General features: G+C 38.1%; 1 protein-coding gene across 7 annotated transcripts in view; it reads right to left on the reverse strand.

Annotated features, from left to right (window-relative positions):
* ADGRA1 (adhesion G protein-coupled receptor A1) overlaps positions 1-18,240 on the reverse strand; it is a 486,631-nt gene that overhangs the window by 242,518 nt on the left and 225,873 nt on the right. For all 7 annotated transcript variants that reach the window (XM_075935214.1, XM_075935215.1, XM_075935216.1 and 4 more), the window contains one exon: positions 7,606-7,819. In XM_075935214.1, the coding sequence (XP_075791329.1) occupies positions 7,606-7,819 (214 nt within the window). The remainder of the gene's footprint in view (positions 1-7,605; positions 7,820-18,240) is intronic.

Consider the following 18,240-nt stretch of genomic DNA (forward strand, 5'->3'; position numbering starts at 1 on the left):
CTATGGCAATTTACCATTGATAATTACAGAATGAACAGGGGGTACACTGTTATCTGCTGGACAGTCCCATATCAAGTGTCTCCTGTCAGTCCTTCAGTGGAGCTGAAGTGTATGATGTCACCAGGAACACAAGGTGACAGCTCAAGGCATGAGAGCTAGAGGAGATGCACGTGGAGAGACAAGGAGAGGTCAGAGGTATAATGTGCCAGATAACAATGAAAAATAGTATATACAGGGACACCAAGACCTACGCTTTCTCCTGGTACTGACATAAAAACAATGTGCTAATGATCAAAGATGCAAGCTTACACACTGAAAAAATGTGTGAATTAAAGATTGAAAATTAGCTCTTCAACCAAAACCAAATAATTGTTTTAAAGGGATAAGGGACCTGCTGAAGTGGTCAACTTTAAAATAGGACATCCCTGTTCCTTAACAAGAAAGCAAGTCAACAAGCACGAAAAACAGATGTACATAGAAAGGAAGCTAAATTTATAAAATCGTAACAACAGTTACAGATGGAATGCATAGCCTGGAAAATAGATAGGATCATATTGTCCAAGATTTGTGCTCCTCCAACAGTGATCTTTTATGAAAAATACATGAGTTAATTTGCATATTTGTAAATAATGGGCTTATCATAATAGATTTCAGTGTATTGGACAGAACATCCTGCTCTGCTACATGCAGTGTTGAGCATTGGACATGAAGCTGCTTAACATTTGGCAGCTATGGTTAGGGTGGTTGGGAACGAATGTGCGGCAGAGGCTGCCAAATGAGCAAGCGCCACTCAGACTTATAAGAGTCTGGCCAATACGTGGAGAAGCTTTGTGCCCCCTGCTTTGGGGACTCCTGCACTCCTTTTCCCATCCCTAAAAAGTGCAGCACTATTGGATCTTCAGTGCAAGAGACTCTTCTGATATGCAAGAGCCTTCTTTTAAGATGCAGGCAGAGGCAGACTCTGCTCCAAAGGAATAATGTTTTGGTTTATCATCTTTTTTCACAGATTCCCCATCGACTTGTGAGGAGGAGAGGTGTGCACTACCTCCCCCATCCAGTCTGGGCTATCTTGATCTCCATACATGCATCCAGACCTGATGTGGTTTGATGGGGGAAGTGAGGGAATGGGAGACGCACAGAGGCAGCTGACACGTCCACCATTCCAACCTGGAAGATGCACATGTGCAGGGTCGCCTCCAAGTACATCTCATAGGAAGAGGAGTGGGCCCCAAATATAGCTAACAGTATCTATTTTCTTTAGGAAACAAGAACTTGTCTTAGCCTTTGAGCCAAAACTTTACATTTACAGTAATAATACTTGTTTTGGCTAACAGTATTCTCAACATTAAGGAAGTTATATCACAAAACAGCTTTTTGCAATTACTTTGATTCTATAACACAAGTACAAAGTACCTTATCTGCCCCATTGTTAATTTAAACTAGTTCCATGTCTTTAATAATTTCCAACTCCCTTGTCACTGAATTTTATTTAATCAATTCAGATTATTTCAGAAAAATACTAACATTACGCTTCCAAATTAATTAATGGGAAAAAGCTTTTTTTCTTCACAGATAATCAAGACCTAAATCTATGTCCTTGAAAAAAACTGCATTGATTTTAATTTTTTTTTATAATCTAAAAATACCATGTGAGATGCGATTCTAAAAGCAATTAGGACTTTTAGAGCTGTGAGTATCCCTTGTTGCGGTATGTTGCACCATCTTAAGTTTAAAGTAATCTCAAAACAGTGTAGGAGAATTGATTACATTTTACAAGTTAAATGGGTTTTTGCTTTGCTGTCACTTTACCCAGCTGTTCAGCAATTAAGAGTCAAATAGAACCCAATACTGCTGCTGCTCAAATGATACACAAATAAGATAGCAGCCTTATATGTTTTCTGTTGATTACTCTGGCATCTCTATAAGCCCTTTAGTTGTTCATCCATCTGCAAGTGGTCACTGACAGCAGTACATCATGTTCTTCTAAAAAGTCTATGGAATGAATCTGATTCCATAGTCTCTTCTCCTATGATCACAACTCTTCTCTTTTTGTCTTGCATAAATTAAGTCTCCCAAACTCTGTCATCTAGCTTCATCTGATTATGTATCTGGTTTGCAATCTAGTTATCTCTTATAGCACTTATTATCTCAGCTTTAGTTAAGGGCATGCTAATTTTCCAATTAGCAACATCCACTTTCATAGGTTCTTAACCTACTACACTATTCACTGTTTTCAAAAAGAGCCTCACAAACCATAATAGCCCCATAGCAACCATTAAAGGCAACAGAGAAATAAGTGCTGTTAAACACTGTCGACACAAGTATTTGCAGCACAGAACAAAGTATCTCTAAAATAGTCCTTACAGGCTATTGGCTAAATAATGTAATTATCTGAAAAAAAAAATCCTCACTACTGAGGCGTTAATGAGTTCATGACAACTACAATATTTTCTCTTTAAACTGAAAATCTAAAAAAGAAAAGATCAATACTAGAATATATAAGTGGAATCCCTGCATTTTGGCAATTCTTCAGAACAATAAAGTACAAAAATGGGTTGAAGTGTCAAGGAGATTGTTGTTTGCTGTACATAACTCTCCAGTTGTCAGAAAGGCTGCTTTTTAACCTAGAAGTAAAACTGAGCAAGTCCTGAGCCAGAAGAGCTTTTTTAAAAACATTATCTGCCCATTCAATTGAAAACAAAAAGAAAAAAAAAGTTTTAGAAAAGTGCTGATAGCGGTCTCCTAGAATGTCTATAATTTATTCTAAACTGTTATCATACCTAAAACCCAGCTGTTACCAAACCATTTCATAAGCTATAATCCTGAAATATTTACACATACAAACACTTTCTATATTCAGACAGCCCCCAGTGTTATTTGTGTGCCTCGGGGTTTACAGGATTGGAGTCCATATCATCTCAAAGAAAAGCAAGTAGAATGGGACAAAAATAGGACAACAGTATAAATCAGAGTGTTTTTGTCTTGTCTATAAATCAATCTTATCCTTTAATTAACACCTTCACTTAAAACTGTCTCTTCAGTTTCATTTAAAACCCCAATTTTTAAAAGATCTATAATTTCTAAAATCCCCAATAGTTAAGTCTTATCCTTTAAGCAAAAGGGTGGCAGCTGTATCAAACCACTGCTATTTCCCCTATAAACTGAAGGCCAGATTGTGGTCCACTTTGCAGGCAGGCAGCGTGGAATATAGCAGGCATTAGTCATTTCCTTTACTCCCTTGTCCTAATACATTGTATTATAGTTTCTTGTGAATGTGGGAAGCAGACTGCATTTCCCATCTTCCCCTTCCCCCCAAAAAGTAGGTGGGAAATGCTAAAAGGAGCAGTTGGTTACACTTAGTTACACCAGTGTATCCCTGAGCAAACACAGTAACACCCTCAGTGATAGAACAGTGAAGAAACCAGGAGGGGAGGTACTCCAGTGAGTCAGCTGACTTACTGGGCTGCTCCAGGGACCATGAGTTATTTTGCTGCCCCTTATCATGAGCTAAGTCTCAATCTAATGGTTTAGGTCTAAGAAACTAGCACTGCCTAGGTACAAACAAATCAATCAGTTCACTGATGACAGGAAATTAGTTTTGTATTAAAGTTACATTTTCATGTATGGGTATGAAATAGATATACAAGAATAATGACAAAAAGTTCAACATGAGCAAAACAAAATACTATTATGGCTGGCAAGTATTGGTAAATTTGAGCTAGCAGCAGACTGAAAATACCCTTTTGAATATCCCATGAGGAAATGCCCTTTGCCAAGAAAAATATCACAACACATAATATGATTTCAAAAATCTAGTTGAATTAGCATAAGAAAAAGTGTTTATTTCATTCTGCCTTTTCATAGAAGACATAAATATTCATTTGGATATTCTATCCTTTCATGGGGCCAATTAATAAAATGGAAATATTTAGTATAAATTTGTATTGCAAATCTGTGTCTAGAAATATCTGGAAATCTGGAGCTACCAAATAAAATAATCATCTGCAGGTACAACTGTTTAAATAAGTTGCTTTTGGAGCAGCACCTTTTTGTTCAAAGTCAGCTTTAGAAGTAGAACCTTAAGCTGCTAAGCATTATGGGCCGAATTCTGCCCTCAGTTCAATCACAGGAATTGAATGGATTTCAATGGGAGGTGCACACATAGGAGGGCAGTATGTAGCACTATGAGAACTGCTGCCGGAAGGAAATGTTTTATTTATTTATGATAAACACTAACTATAAAAAATTTAGCAAGTTCCTCAGAGGAGGGGCTTTCTGTTTAGAGCTGTACAGTGTCTGTCACAAAGTGGGGTTCCAGTCCCTGATTAGGGACCATATGCACTAAGGTAATACAAAGTAATAATAACTGCAAATACACAAAACCATTCTATCCAGTGTGCATGAGAACAACACAAAGCTTGGAAAATGCTGTAAAGTGATTTTAGGACTAAAATTTTACCAACTTATTTTTAGTATCTGTTTGCAGAAACCAAACATCTTTGCACTTGTACCTGTGATTTTTTAAAACGTTATCCGAAGAATAAATAAAATAATAATAGAACCAAGAGAGATCCGCTTCAACAGCACTACACTCATAAGTGATGGTGAGCCCTGATGCTACAGCAAGCTCTCTTTGGATGGGCACCAGCACCCACAAGTTCAGTGGCAGCACTGTGTCAGCATGATTGGGGCTTAGAGGTATAACAGACTGAAGTGTTATAAGACAGGGGCTGTGATATATAAAAACAACGAAGAGAAAAAATAAATTCATTCATGAAAATAATTTAAGCTTCCAAATTTTAAATATCCTGAAAATACCTTGAAAATGTACATCATATGCCTTTAGCATTGTGCCAGTTTTAAAAAAGAAACTCTCTAGTCTAAAGTCCATCAACAAATGCCATACAATGTCTCCCGATCCATCAATATTCCAGACATGATTATAACATGACAATTTCAAGCATCTGTTTAAGAACACTTTTTAAAGTGATAGGAAGATAGATGCCTAGTAATCTTTATGAAAATATTGCTACCATAAGCATAGATTTTTATTTTATGATTGGACAAAAAGCTAGCAATCATAAAATAAAATCAGTTTGATTGCTCCATAAACTAACTTTTTGAAGAGGAAACAGTAGCAATTTTGCAGATCTTAATATGATCAGACAATTTAATACTTCAATGTTCTATGACCCTCTCCCTTCCTACAAATTGCTCATACAGTACAAAATATAATTTGTTTGAAAAGTGTAATTATGGTAATTAACAGAATGTCTCTTAATTCTGCACATGCTTAAATTAAAGTGATTTAGCAGCACTATACCAGCTCATGCAGATGGTTTTACCATATTAGTTGGTATAATATTCTTGTTCGTTATTCATTACACCTCTTGACATTGCTGTTACAAGTTAACAGATGAAAGAATAGGTCATTTGCACACCTATTTATTAAAAACCAAATGGAGTCAAAGTACCAAGAAGAAGAACCAGAAGGAAAAAAAATCACTAACGCAAGAAAACCCCAAATGGTTTGGAAGCAATTTATTATATATAAAATCACCCTTCCATAATCTTAGTTTGACAGTCCAAGCAGCATTTTGGGTAAATTACACTAATAGAGAGTAGCTGGAGTGGAAATAAATTAATGATGTTCCAAAGGAAATTAGTATGGTTAATTTTGCTGTGTTTTTTTGATAAAGAAAGGTGGTGGTAAGGAATATGAACAGCCTTGAAGGACTGATTCTTCCTGACCACATACGGAAACTGGCTAGGCATCTGCTGAAAGGATGTTTGCAATAGTATAGCTGCTTTCAAAGCTTGTTTTTGCCATCAAGACAGAAACCAAAAATAAATAGATGAATAAAAACAAGGGAGGGGAGGTGCTTTAAAAAAACAAACAAACAAAAACAACCTAAAGAGACGCCTAAGCCAATGTGGTATGTTCATTATTATGCTACCTTTTGATTAGCTGCTATTTTGAAAATATGTTTTATGCAATCAACCTTTTACTTCAATTATATGCTACTTTATTCTTTCAACACTTTATCACATCTCTGAGGATGTATCTAACATTGTAGAGATCTATAAAGTCAGGTACTAACCAGATGCAAAAGACAAGATTATCTAACAACAGTAACTGTAGGACACCCACTATGATAGTATATAATCTGCTGGACCAGTGTTCTCTCTAAACTGTGCAGGTGATTAATCAGCCCCACCCACTCAAAGACTCTGAGCTGTACTGCCCTGCAGTTTAGAGGGAACATTGCTGGACCCTAAGTAAACTAATCCAATCTCTTCTATTTATAGTTCTTTGAAGCTGAATCCTATTTTGCAGTTTTCTCAGCAAAAAGCGGTTTGGTTGAGTTAAAGTTCTCCTAAGCTATTGAATTATTAAAACTGTATCTTGGAGTTGTCTCTAGTCCCCACCTGGAGAGCAGGCCAGACACACCAACATTCTTTCAGGGATTCTTCAAGTTCTCATCTGAATATGGTAGCACATAGACTAGATCAGTGTTTCTCAACCTTTTTTTTTTTTATAAAGTACCCCTTTTTTTTAAAACAAAGTTATAAGTATCCCCAGTACTTAGTTTTCAAACACACAAACTTTTTTTTCCTACTATTGCAACTCATTTGTTAAAATAACTTAATTGTAGCCAGGCCGGTGATGAAATTTTGGGGTGTAAAAAGCATACAAATAATAAAACGCTGTAAAACTTAAAACAAAAATTCAGTTTTCTCCAAATTTCAGTTGTGTTGATGTACCTCCCAGACTTTTCTTAAGGACCCCCAAGGGGAACTTGCACCACTGGTTGAGAAACACTGGACTAGATATATTGGAGTTAGAATATGCATCCAGGTATGTTGTGTCAAGGTTCCTCCATCTCACCAGACTCAGAACTTCCACCTCTGGTGAAGATGGGCTTGAGGTAAACAAGCCTCACTTTGGGCACTGTTTGCCTTCCCCTTTCTCTGCTCCTTTGGCCTTGTTTTCAGGGTAAGTCCTAGAGTTGACCTAAGGGGTTATTCTTCACCAAACAACAAAGGGAAGTCTCAAACACAAGAAAAAAAGGAGGATACCTTTCCCTGCCTCACTCTGAGGCAAGGTGTTGTCCTGTTGCTTGCTCCAAAGTGTCAGTCCTTCCCCTAGGAGGTACTCACGTTTGGCTATTCCCCTATTGGAAGGGGTACAATCGCTCAGCCTGAGGAAACTTATTTCCCTGCTACCACTAGCCTGACAGTAGCTTCTTTCTCTCTCCTCCTAGGAAGGCTTTACAAAAAAAAAAAAAATCTTAGGCAGACCTTTAATTGGATTCAGCTGCCCCTAAATGACCTGATGTAACCAATTCTTGGCTTATAGCAAAAAGAGTCTTTATACATGTCGCCCTCTCAGGACCCTCTTGCAACTGTTTGGCCTGACAGTGTCACAATAGATATGAAGATTCCATGTCACCATCTATTAAGGTTCAATAACACGCATATGGAGCAATTCCATTTCACGAAATCAAACTAATCTTTGTGTGTATTCCTGTTAGGCTTGTTACTTGTTTTCCATTTTTTCACACTGCCTCCAGTAGTGTACATCGCAAAATGAGTATACATTACCGTGTAATTAAACAGCAGTCATGTATTATGCTGTCCTCCACAAATATGCCTCTCTCTTCATCAGTTTCAATAAGATGACCATCATGGTACCAGTGTACTTGGGTAGTGTTGTCAACATATGTTGCAGTGCACTGAAATGGCAAACGGTCTCCATGAAAAACCACCTGCCTTTGTGATGGGATCAGTTCAAAAAGAGGCAGTTCCAAGGGTCCAGCTGTGAAAAAAGACAACAACATTTTCCTCTGTTATTTAGGAATGGGAAACAGTCCCTAGTGTGCTTTTTAAAAAGTGCTTGAATTTCATTAATAGCTATTATTTCTACAAGTGTCAGCAGGCATCATAGAAGAAATCAAGTGTTCTATAATTTAACACTTTCAGAGAAGATAAAAGTTTTTACACACAGGACAAAATATGCAATAAAAGATCTCTTCTGCATCTACTACCACTCTGCTTGCATAACACAATAAAAATATAATACCAGTTATACCCAATGGCTGTGTCTAGACTGGCAAGTTTTTCCGGAAAATCAGCAGCTTTTCCGGAAAAACTTGCCAGCTGTCTACACTGGCCTCTTGAATTTCCGGAAAAGTACTGACGATCTCATGTAAAATCATCAGTGCTTTTCCGGAAATACTATGCTGCTCCCATTCGGGCAAAAGTCTTCTTCCGAAAGACTTTTGCGCAAAAGGGCCAGTGTAGACAGCATAGTACTGTTTTCCGCAAAAAAGCCCCAATCGCGAAAATGGCGATCGGGGCTTTTTTGCGGAAAAGCGCGTCTAGATTGGCCACCGATGCTTTTCCGCAAAAAGTGCTTTTGCAGAAAAGCATCCTGCCAATCTAGACGCGCTTTTCCGAAAATGCTTTTAACAGAAAAGTTTTCCATTAAAAGCATTTTCGGAAAATCATGCTAGTGTAGACGTAGCCCATGTGTAATACTGCACCGGTCATGCAGAGAATATATTTTTTTCTGTATTCTCTCGCATAAGAGTATGTCATAGCACTACTTTTTCATTGATTGGGATTTTGTGAGGAAAATTCATTTACTGCTGCCCAGTAAAAGGAGTGCGGATGTAATGGCATGATGGCTGCCCAAGGTTACTTATGGGCTCTGAAATGCGCACCATTCCAAAACATGCCAATGTAGATGGAACTGTTGGGGGTAAGTTGGAGAAGGAGCTATTGAATCCACTTACATGGATGTGGTTTTCCTCACAATGTTGTGGATGTTGTGGGGCTGAATTTTGTGGCCGTTCTGCTTTTAAAACCCATAACTAAGGAAAACAGCTTCCAAGGAACTGAATTTTGGCTTCATAATAAATTTGCCACACTAATTAGTTTCTAGCATGAAAGCAGAATAATCAGGAGGTTTTTTGGTGCAGAAAATATATTTTCATTACAACTAGCTAAGTACAAACACATATATGTGTAGCTATATTTAAGTACATATCTATAGACTTAAAAGTATTTTCTATCAAGAAGGTCCTTCTGTAGTCGACCTTCTGAATTATTTATCAGTTGATGACAGTCTATGTCTGCTGGGGATAACTTTAAAAGACATGCCCCCAAGACTACCCACTTCCAATGGACACTCTCCTTTAGGTTAATCATAAATTGTAGTAAAAGATAAATTTGTTTTCTTCACAGTTCACCTATGTGATCAGCTTACAACCACAATGGCTAAATCCACAGATTGTTACAGACACCCACATTCAGTATAAAAAGTTAGTGCAGTTGTACAATGGTTATTATTGCTGATTATTAAAGCGAAGCAGGATAAATTAGAAAGTTTGTCTTTAAATATGCAAAACCACACAAAAATAATTAATAAAACTTTAACAAAAATTAATGACATGCAATAGTTGCCACAATCACTGAGAAGGAGGAAAAGCAAAAAGAATTAAGTTAAGGAATTAATTATTAGCTGGCATTTCAACAACTGATAACTCTGGTTTTTGGATTCAGTTATATTTTCTGAAAATGTTGCCACATATATGAGTTAAAATGATGCATTCAAAGTAATTTGGTAACCTGAAATCCTCCTCTTCCTTCTCTTTAAATGCTTGAAAAACAGTTTATTATATGGAGACTACCCAGACTGAAACAAAATTTCTCTTTTGCCCGGTAAATTATGTCCTTCAGCACAATTATTTCATTTACCAGGAATACTGAAGAGAGTATGTTTGAATTATTGGTGGAAAAAACAATAAAAGAGTTCTAGTGAACCTTATTGTGGCAACCAGGGTCAGATATCCAAAGAGGATAACAGAAGGTTTTAACCCTCAAAATGATCAGTTAAATCAACTGATTATATACTAGGTTATTGTACAATAAAAATATACAAGTAAGGTCCTTTTTGAAACCCTGTAAAGCTCTGAACTTGATGGTCAAGACTGGCTATGAATTTATGTATTTTTGTATATAGAAAATTGTGTTCACAGTAAAAACTCATGGAATTTTTGGTACAACTTCAACTACACCTCACAGCAGGGTGGTAAGCAGTTAAGCAGAAAGGGGCACCTGACAAGCCAGACATGTACATGCAACTAGCGTCAAGTGACTATCTGTTATCCAGTCCAGGAAAGGACAATGGTGGACCACTAGACTCAATGGAAAGACATTTAGATAAAATATTCTTATCAAGTTTGAGTTGTCTGAAGAACATCAAGTCAGGAGGGAATTCCCCTATTCTGATTATCCAAGAGTCACAGTGGACTTGGGGCACGTAGTGGGGGAGGGGAGGAGGAAAAAAGACTTTTAAAAGTAAGTTTAGCACTGACGGTTTTTTTTATCCAGAACTTGGGGGACAGTCTTGAAAAATGAAGATGTCCATAAACAGTCACCATAAAACTCCTACAATCAGGGAGTATGCTGTGAAATTGTGAAATTGACAAGGTCCCTCCCCAAAGGCTCTTGTGTAAATTACATGGCCATGGAATAAGAGGGAAGGTCCTTTCTTGGATTGAGAACTGGTTAAAAGATAGGAAACAAAGGGTAGGAATAAATGGTAAATTTTCAGAATGGAGAGGGGTAACTAGTGGTGTCCCCCAAGGGTCAGTCCTGGGACCAATCCTTTTCAACTTATTCATAAATGATCTGGAGAAAGGGGTAAGCAGTGAGGTGGTAAAGTTTGCAGATGATACCAAACTGTTTAGGATAGTCAAGACAGAAGCAGACTGTGAGAGACTCCAAGAAGATCTCACCACACTGAGTGATTGGGCAACAAAATGGCAAATGAAATTTAATGTGGATAAGTGAAAATTAATGCACATCGGGAAAAATAACCCCAACTATATGTACAGTATGATGGGGGCTAATTTGGCTATGACAAATCAGGAAAGAGATCTTGGAGTTATTGTGGACAGTTCTCTGAAAACTTCCACACAGTGTGCAGCGGCGGTCAAAAAGGCAAATAGGATGCTAGGAATTATTAAGAAAGGGATAGAAAATAAGACACACAATAAAACTATGGTACTCCCACATCTTGAATACTGTGTACCGATGTGGTCTCCTCACCTCAAAAAAGATATTTTGGCCTTGGAAAGGGTTCAGAAAAGGGCAACTAAAATGATTAGGGATTTGGAACGGGGTCCCATGAGAGGAGAGGTTAAAGCGACTGGGACTTTTCAGTTTAGAAAAGAGGAGACTCAGGGGGGATATGATAGAGGTATATAAAATCATGAGTTGTTGGAGAGGGTGGATAAAGAAAAGTTATTTATTAGTTCCCTAAATAGAAGAACTAGAGGACACTAAATGAAATTAATGCGTAGCAGGTTTAAAACAAATAAAAGAAAGTTCTTCTTCACACAGCATGTAATCAACTTTGGAACTTCTTGTCAGAGGAGGCTGTGAAGGCTAGGACTATAATAGAGTTTAAAGAGAAGCTAGATAATTTCATGGAGGTTAGGTCCATAAAAGGCTAATGCCCAGGGGATAAAATAGTGTCCTTGGCCTCTGTTTGTCAGAGGCTGGAGAGGGATGACAGGAGACAAATCACTTGATCCTTGTTTTCGGTCCACCCTCTCTGGGACACCTGGTGCTGGCCACTGTCGGCAGACAGGATACTGGGCTAGATGGACCTTTGGTCTGACTCAGTACGGCCGTTCTTATGTTCTTATGTTGTTTTAAGGCAACTCTTATTGGAAAAGACATTTTTACCTAAGAAAATGTAAAGACTGAGGTTGTGTCTTTATTGTCTGTGTAACTTTTATGTTTGCTTTCCCTTATGATTTCACCTTTCAATCTGTGATTTTTCAATTATATAAACTTTTGGTTTGTTTTTATCCCAAGTATATCTAGGGTGTGCAAACTGTGTGGAGTGTATATGCCGAAGGGAGTTGATAGTGGGGCTCAGATTTTCACACCTTTTGGGGAGATGAACCAGAGCAAAACGGTCCAACTTCTTGGTAATGAAGAACTTGTGGAAGACATATTTTGGGAGAATAGGAACTGGAGGATCTGTTGGAGTCACCCAGTAAGGAGTAACTGGGCTGCTGAGGACTAGGGTGAGAACTTATGCATCTGGGATGGCTACTACTACTGTCAGAGATTTGGACTATTACAAATAATACAGGCTCTCAGGGTTTCAGGGCAAGAAGTGACACAGTTCCTTGCTGATCTGAATAGTCCCCAAAACAGTCAGTCAGTAAATCTTATTTACTGTGATGGAAATAAATCACATTGCACAGATGAATCACCAACCTGTATTCAGTACTTTTAACATTTGTCTTGTATCTTTTACAGTATTAAGCAGGACATATGGAAATCTAGAAGACTGAAAACAGGCAACAGCTCTGCCTCCCAATCATCTTTCGTTGATAGCTTACCTTTGCTTACCGTCTCCATTGAGCAAGACATCCACACCACCCATGGTCTTTTTTTCCCCTTTGGTCTAACACATTTTAAGAATCCCTTCATGTTGTCTCTAACATTTCTTGCTAGCTGCAATTCATTGTTTCCTGATTTTGTCCTTACATATGTGCACTATTTCCATGCAGGCATCCCTTTGGTTTTTAGATCCTTTTGCAGCCACACTAACCTCCTGTGGCTCTTTTTATCTTTTCTCTGCATTGGAATAGCTTGATGTTGAGCCTCTACTATTACAACTTTTAAAAACTGCCAGCACCCTTTTTTTCCTTTCCTTCCTACTGTAATTGGTCATTCCTACAATTTCCCTGAGTTGATTGAAATCTGCCTTTCTGAATTTAAGTGTCCTTATTTTGCTGTTCTTGGGTTCTCCTTTATATTATGATTACTTCCTCACATGTTCCTGACCTTCTTCACATTTCCAACTAATTAATCCCTATTGGACAAAAACAGATCCAAAATGATGCTCTAGTTGTTTTTTAAACTATCTTCTCCTGGGGCAGATTCACTACTGCAGTACCTCCTGCTGGGTATTCTGGGAATTAACTCTCTAACAATGCACCTGGGTTCTAACCCAGGGACTCTAGGCAGCAGCCTTGCACTTCAACCCCCTCCATCTGTTTTTCTGCGTCACTTCTTGTAGCCCTAGCTATTTCCCAACCATTTGGTCAGGGGCCTTAGCCTGGCAATACTTAGGCTCAAGCTCCCTTTTGCTCCCCTGATGACTGCACTGTCTGTGGTGCTGCTTCTAAGTCAGCCAGTTCTTCTTCCTGGCTCTCCAAGGAGACACCCTCTCTTCTTCTGGTGAGCAGACCTTTATATATGCCCTTTACTGGCCCTGATTGGCTGCTCCAGCAACCAATCCTTCACTGGCCCTCCCAATAAGCACTTTCCTGATTGGCTGGGTTCTGAGCAGCCTCTCCAAGGCAGCCTTTACCCTTCTTCTGCCTGAGTGGATCAACTGCTCCATGGCATTTCTGAATCAGAAAACTGTCCCCCCTGTACATTCTAGAAATTTTCAGGCCATAGTCTTTCAACAGATATGAAGGGAGTTAAAATCCCCCATTAATATCAACTCAGGATTGTTAGCTAATCTTGTTCCTTTCTTGTTAAACAAATAATTCACTTCCTCTTCCTGATTTGATGGTCTCCAGTAAAACCCCAACATAACATAACTATTGTTCTTTTCTCTTATCCTTCCCAGATACTCTCAATAGGTCTGTAATTCATATTCCTACAAACCTCCGTGCAAGTGTTTACACTCTTGACATACAGCGCCAACACATCCTCTTTTCCAATTCCTATACTTTTGAATGACACTATATCCCTCAGTATTGATAGTCAATCATTGGAGTTTTCCCATCAAGTTTCTGTGATGCCAAGTAAGTCATAATGTACTTCATATACCTGGACTTCTTCCATGTTTACCATACTCATATTTGTATACAGGCATCAAAGATATTTCACAGACTCCCCTGATGCTTTTCTTTTTGCCTTTAAAAGGTGATTGTGATTTCTAGACCCTTCTTGAGAAATTAGCCTCTTCCCTTTGTCTTTGTTAAGCCTAGATGTTTACTGGCTGGATTTTTTGTTACAATCCCCAAGAAGACCTAGTTTAAATTTCCTTTTCTGAAGTGAAGTATAGGAAATTTACTAGACTGCAATGTTCACGAGCAAGAATTTTTCAAAATATTTAAGAACTGTATATTGTGAGCAATGAGATTATTTGTATGGGTGTTCCTCCTCCCATTTAGAACAACTCTCTTATATGGACTGGTAATCTTATTGCTCAAATATTGCTGCAGATCAGTTCTGTTAAGCATATTGGCTTTTTGCAGACTCAAGATCCATAGCCTACTGTGTAGAATATATGAAATTAGTTAAGTGTAAATCAGTGAAAATCAAAAAAAATCTAAATACACAGGTTCAAAACCTACTCTGGCTAGTGAATCGATGGCATGCACACATGGAAATCATGTCTTCTGCCAACAGATAGCTATCAGCTTTGGAGTGAATCATGATGTTCAACCTACGCTACACAGCTTCTGACAGATAACTTAGATCATTCTATCTTCCTCATTCAATGTAATGGGATGATTTTCAATGCAGTGTACAGAAAAGGAGATGAAGAATGCCTGTTTACATGGAAAATGTACCATATTGTGGCATTAGATTTGTGGTGTGTCAATTTTATGGATATGTAGGCACTTTTTGCTAAAGTCTGATAGTCTGGGTGTCAAAAATAATTTAACTTTAACTTGTCAGTTAATCCCTTAATGCTAATAAAACAATATCATTCATAATAATTTCCATGTTGTTGATTATCATGGTGTTATTCAGAACTTGCTATGTACTATGCATAAACCTCAGACATTCTCTTCAATTACAATTCCCTCTGAACTAAATGCAAATGGCTTTATTTATTGGCAGTATCCTACAGAATTTACCACGTCAAAAGTTTACTAGTAATGCATCAGCATCATGCTGAAAAGATTAATCATTTTACTGAGCTATTCCATGAAGCCAAAAAGTCATTCATATATTTGGGAATATTTCTTGACATGAAGTACATAATTGAGGATTTGTCTATTTTTGTATATCTAGTCAATGTTAGAAGTAGAAAAATGATAAAAATGTATCTTATTCTGCACCTTTTACTTTCAGCAGACAAACCCTTTCCTCCACGACCTAATGTATGTTTTTCCATCATGCCAACAAGTCTCTCATTTTTGTTCCTATACTATTTCTGTCTTCCTTCATCCCCACAAACCAACAAACTTCATGACCTTTATTTAATATTATCTCCTTCTCTCTCAGGTGTTCTCTTTTACCTTCCCCCCCCCACCCTTAAGGGGAGAAACCAATGGCCACTCTGCACCTTTAAGCAGGGGAGAGGCACAAATGAATGGATTGGGAATGGGAGGAAGTGAAAAAGGAAAACTGCTGCAAAAGGATCAGCATGGTAACTAACTCATCCCTAGGAATAAGGGATATAAAAAGGGGGCAACCCTTTTCCATAACTCACCCCTTTGCAGGGAGTTATCCTTTAGCTGGTAAAATACCAGGTTTGGTGTAGGCCTGTTACTGACATTAAACTAACCGCCCCTTTGTTACAGGAATAATTCCTTCCCAGCCCCCCTCGCCATCATATTGGCCTAGGTGGAATTGGGGTTTTTTAGTTTCCCCACAGCATGTTCAGTGGACTCTGTTCATTTATGGCACAAAGGGCTACTCATTATTTAGATGTATGGTGAAGATTCACAGTGAATGCTCCATAGGTAATGTATACAGTGACCAGATAAATGGCTTGGATTTAAAAAGATGAGTTTGGTAAATGAGTGAATGGTGGGCTGATTAGTATAGCAGGGATCCAATCCCAATAAAAGCCCAACTTAACTCTCCTCTGAAGTGGCTAGAGGGGCCTAGCTGGAAAAAGGAGTGTTGTTTACTCCCCTCCCCAGTTAAATATGGACTAAACATGGGGTTACCCGCACTGTACATTTATCTACTGGGTAGTCCCAGACATACAATAATAATAAAATTCTGGCATGATTAAACCCTTGTCAAATGTCTCCTATCTTTTGGGATAGCCAGACAACTGTTTTCCCTAACACATATCTTGGCAATACAAATATTTCTCATATTTACTCAGGTAAATGGGTATTTACATATAATTACACTTCACAGTTTCTTCTACATTTTTGTCATACACATTCTTAAAATTAATAATTTTTTTTGAGTTTGGGAAGCATCTGTACCTTGAGGTCATCAGTTAAGCTCCTGGAGGTAAATTACCTTAATTTACTGAACTTCAATTTATGTTAAAGTCCATGCCCTCTCAACTTCAGACTATGCACTGGTTTCCCTTTCTTTTCCCATATGCATTTCAAGCTCTCTACAGTTGCACATCAGCATATTCTATGTAAAATAATTTGTACATATTAGTTATGTACCTGTCTCTTATGCTTCTTTATTTCATGCCCTCATCACTGCTTTCCATCTTTGTCCATCTCCTACTGCCTTCTTCCTATGTCATTCTAATATAATTCAGTTTTTGTTTCTGTTGTGTATTTCCATGTTAGTCTTGCCTACCTCATCACTTCTTGCCCTGGGGTACCAGTGCAACATTTGTCTTATGTGTTCTAAAACTATATGTACTATTGCTTTAAATTTATGACAGGAAGCAAGGCAGTAATGGAAAACAGGGCAGAAACTCTTCAGTGAAACAGAGAGAGGTAGAGTATCTCCAAGTATAATACAATTTTCATTCTTATAATATAAATCCTCATTTGGTGTTGGAAGAAAGTGACTCTACCTGTGATGCTGCGCCTCATGAACAGGAAAAGAACTCAGTGAAATCTGTAAAGCCACATCTTATCCTTCCTCTCTTACCTAAAAATTCAACTGTATCATAATGCATGCAGAAAACTACAACCTAAGAATTCCTAAGCAGATGGTGATTTATGGTCACTGCTACTTGCATGGCTAAGAACTGTACACATCCTGTTATATTTTTTGTCCTATCTGCTTATGTCATCCATCTGGGGTCTTGTCTTTTTCAATTGTAAGTTCTTTAGACCATGGACCATCGTTTTTATACATTTGCACAGAGCTTAGCACAATGAGACCAGACCCAGTAGTGGACTTTAGGTGTTTCCCCATTATAATAATTAAATAATAATAACTTTAAAGCAAATCTTTAACAGGCAGCAGAATAGATAGTGCTTAAAGTCATATAAGTTTTTGTTATACAGTACCTTTCCTATTCAAGATACGTCAAAACTCTTTGTAGAATCATGCACAAATTCTGGTAATAGAGGAAAACTATAAGTAAACACAAGTACTTCCAGCAATAATAAACTACAGGACTATGTAGCACTTTAAAGACTAACAAGATGGTTTATTAGGTGATGAGCTTTCGTGGGCCAGACCCACTTCCTCAGATCAAATAGTGGAAGAAAATTGTCACAACCATATATACCAAAGGATACAATTAAAAAAAAATGAACACATATGAAAAGGACAAATCAAATTTCAGAACAGAAGGGGGATGGGAGAGGAAGGTAAATGTCTGTGAGCTAATGATATTAGAGGTGATAATTGGGGAAGCTATCTTTGTAATGGGTAAGATAAAAAAACTCATATATATTTTGGTCATTGGAACTTGCTTTATGTCTGTGATGGGGTTAGGCCAGAAAGTAGAAAGTGACAGAAAGCAGATATATTAGCTCCAGGTCAAACAAGTCCCTGTTTCACTGTAACAAAACAAGGTCTACCCCTTGTTAATTAAAATACCTAGAGTCAATCAAGAACCTGTATTAACCAATGGAAACAGGTTAACTAAGACACCTGGAGCCAATCAAGGACCAGCTAGACTGGTTAAAAGCCTCCCTCTTCAGTCAGGTCTTTAGTTTGCCTGGAGCTGTGAGAGGCGTGCTGCTGGAGAACAAAAACAGTAGAGACACTGTCAGGTACCAGGAGGGAACCCTAGAAGTACAGAGGTAAAAGACAGTGAGAGACTTGCCCAAGAAGCAGCCTTTTAAGGCCCCAGAAGTCTCTTAGAAGGAGAGAGACTGAGTTAGGGAATCCAAAAAGCTTCAGAGGGGTAGCTGAGTTAGTCTGTAACTGGAAAAACTTAAAAACCAATTAATAGTCTTTGTAGCATCTTAAAGACTAAACAAACATGTAGATCAGGGCTACTCAACTTTGGAAGCCCTGAGGGCCACAATGATACTCACAGCACATGTTGAGGCTGCAACTTAAGAGTGGTTG

Source organism: Pelodiscus sinensis, chromosome 8, assembly GCF_049634645.1.
Source record: "Pelodiscus sinensis isolate JC-2024 chromosome 8, ASM4963464v1, whole genome shotgun sequence".
In the NCBI taxonomy this organism is placed as follows: Eukaryota; Metazoa; Chordata; order Testudines; family Trionychidae; genus Pelodiscus; species Pelodiscus sinensis.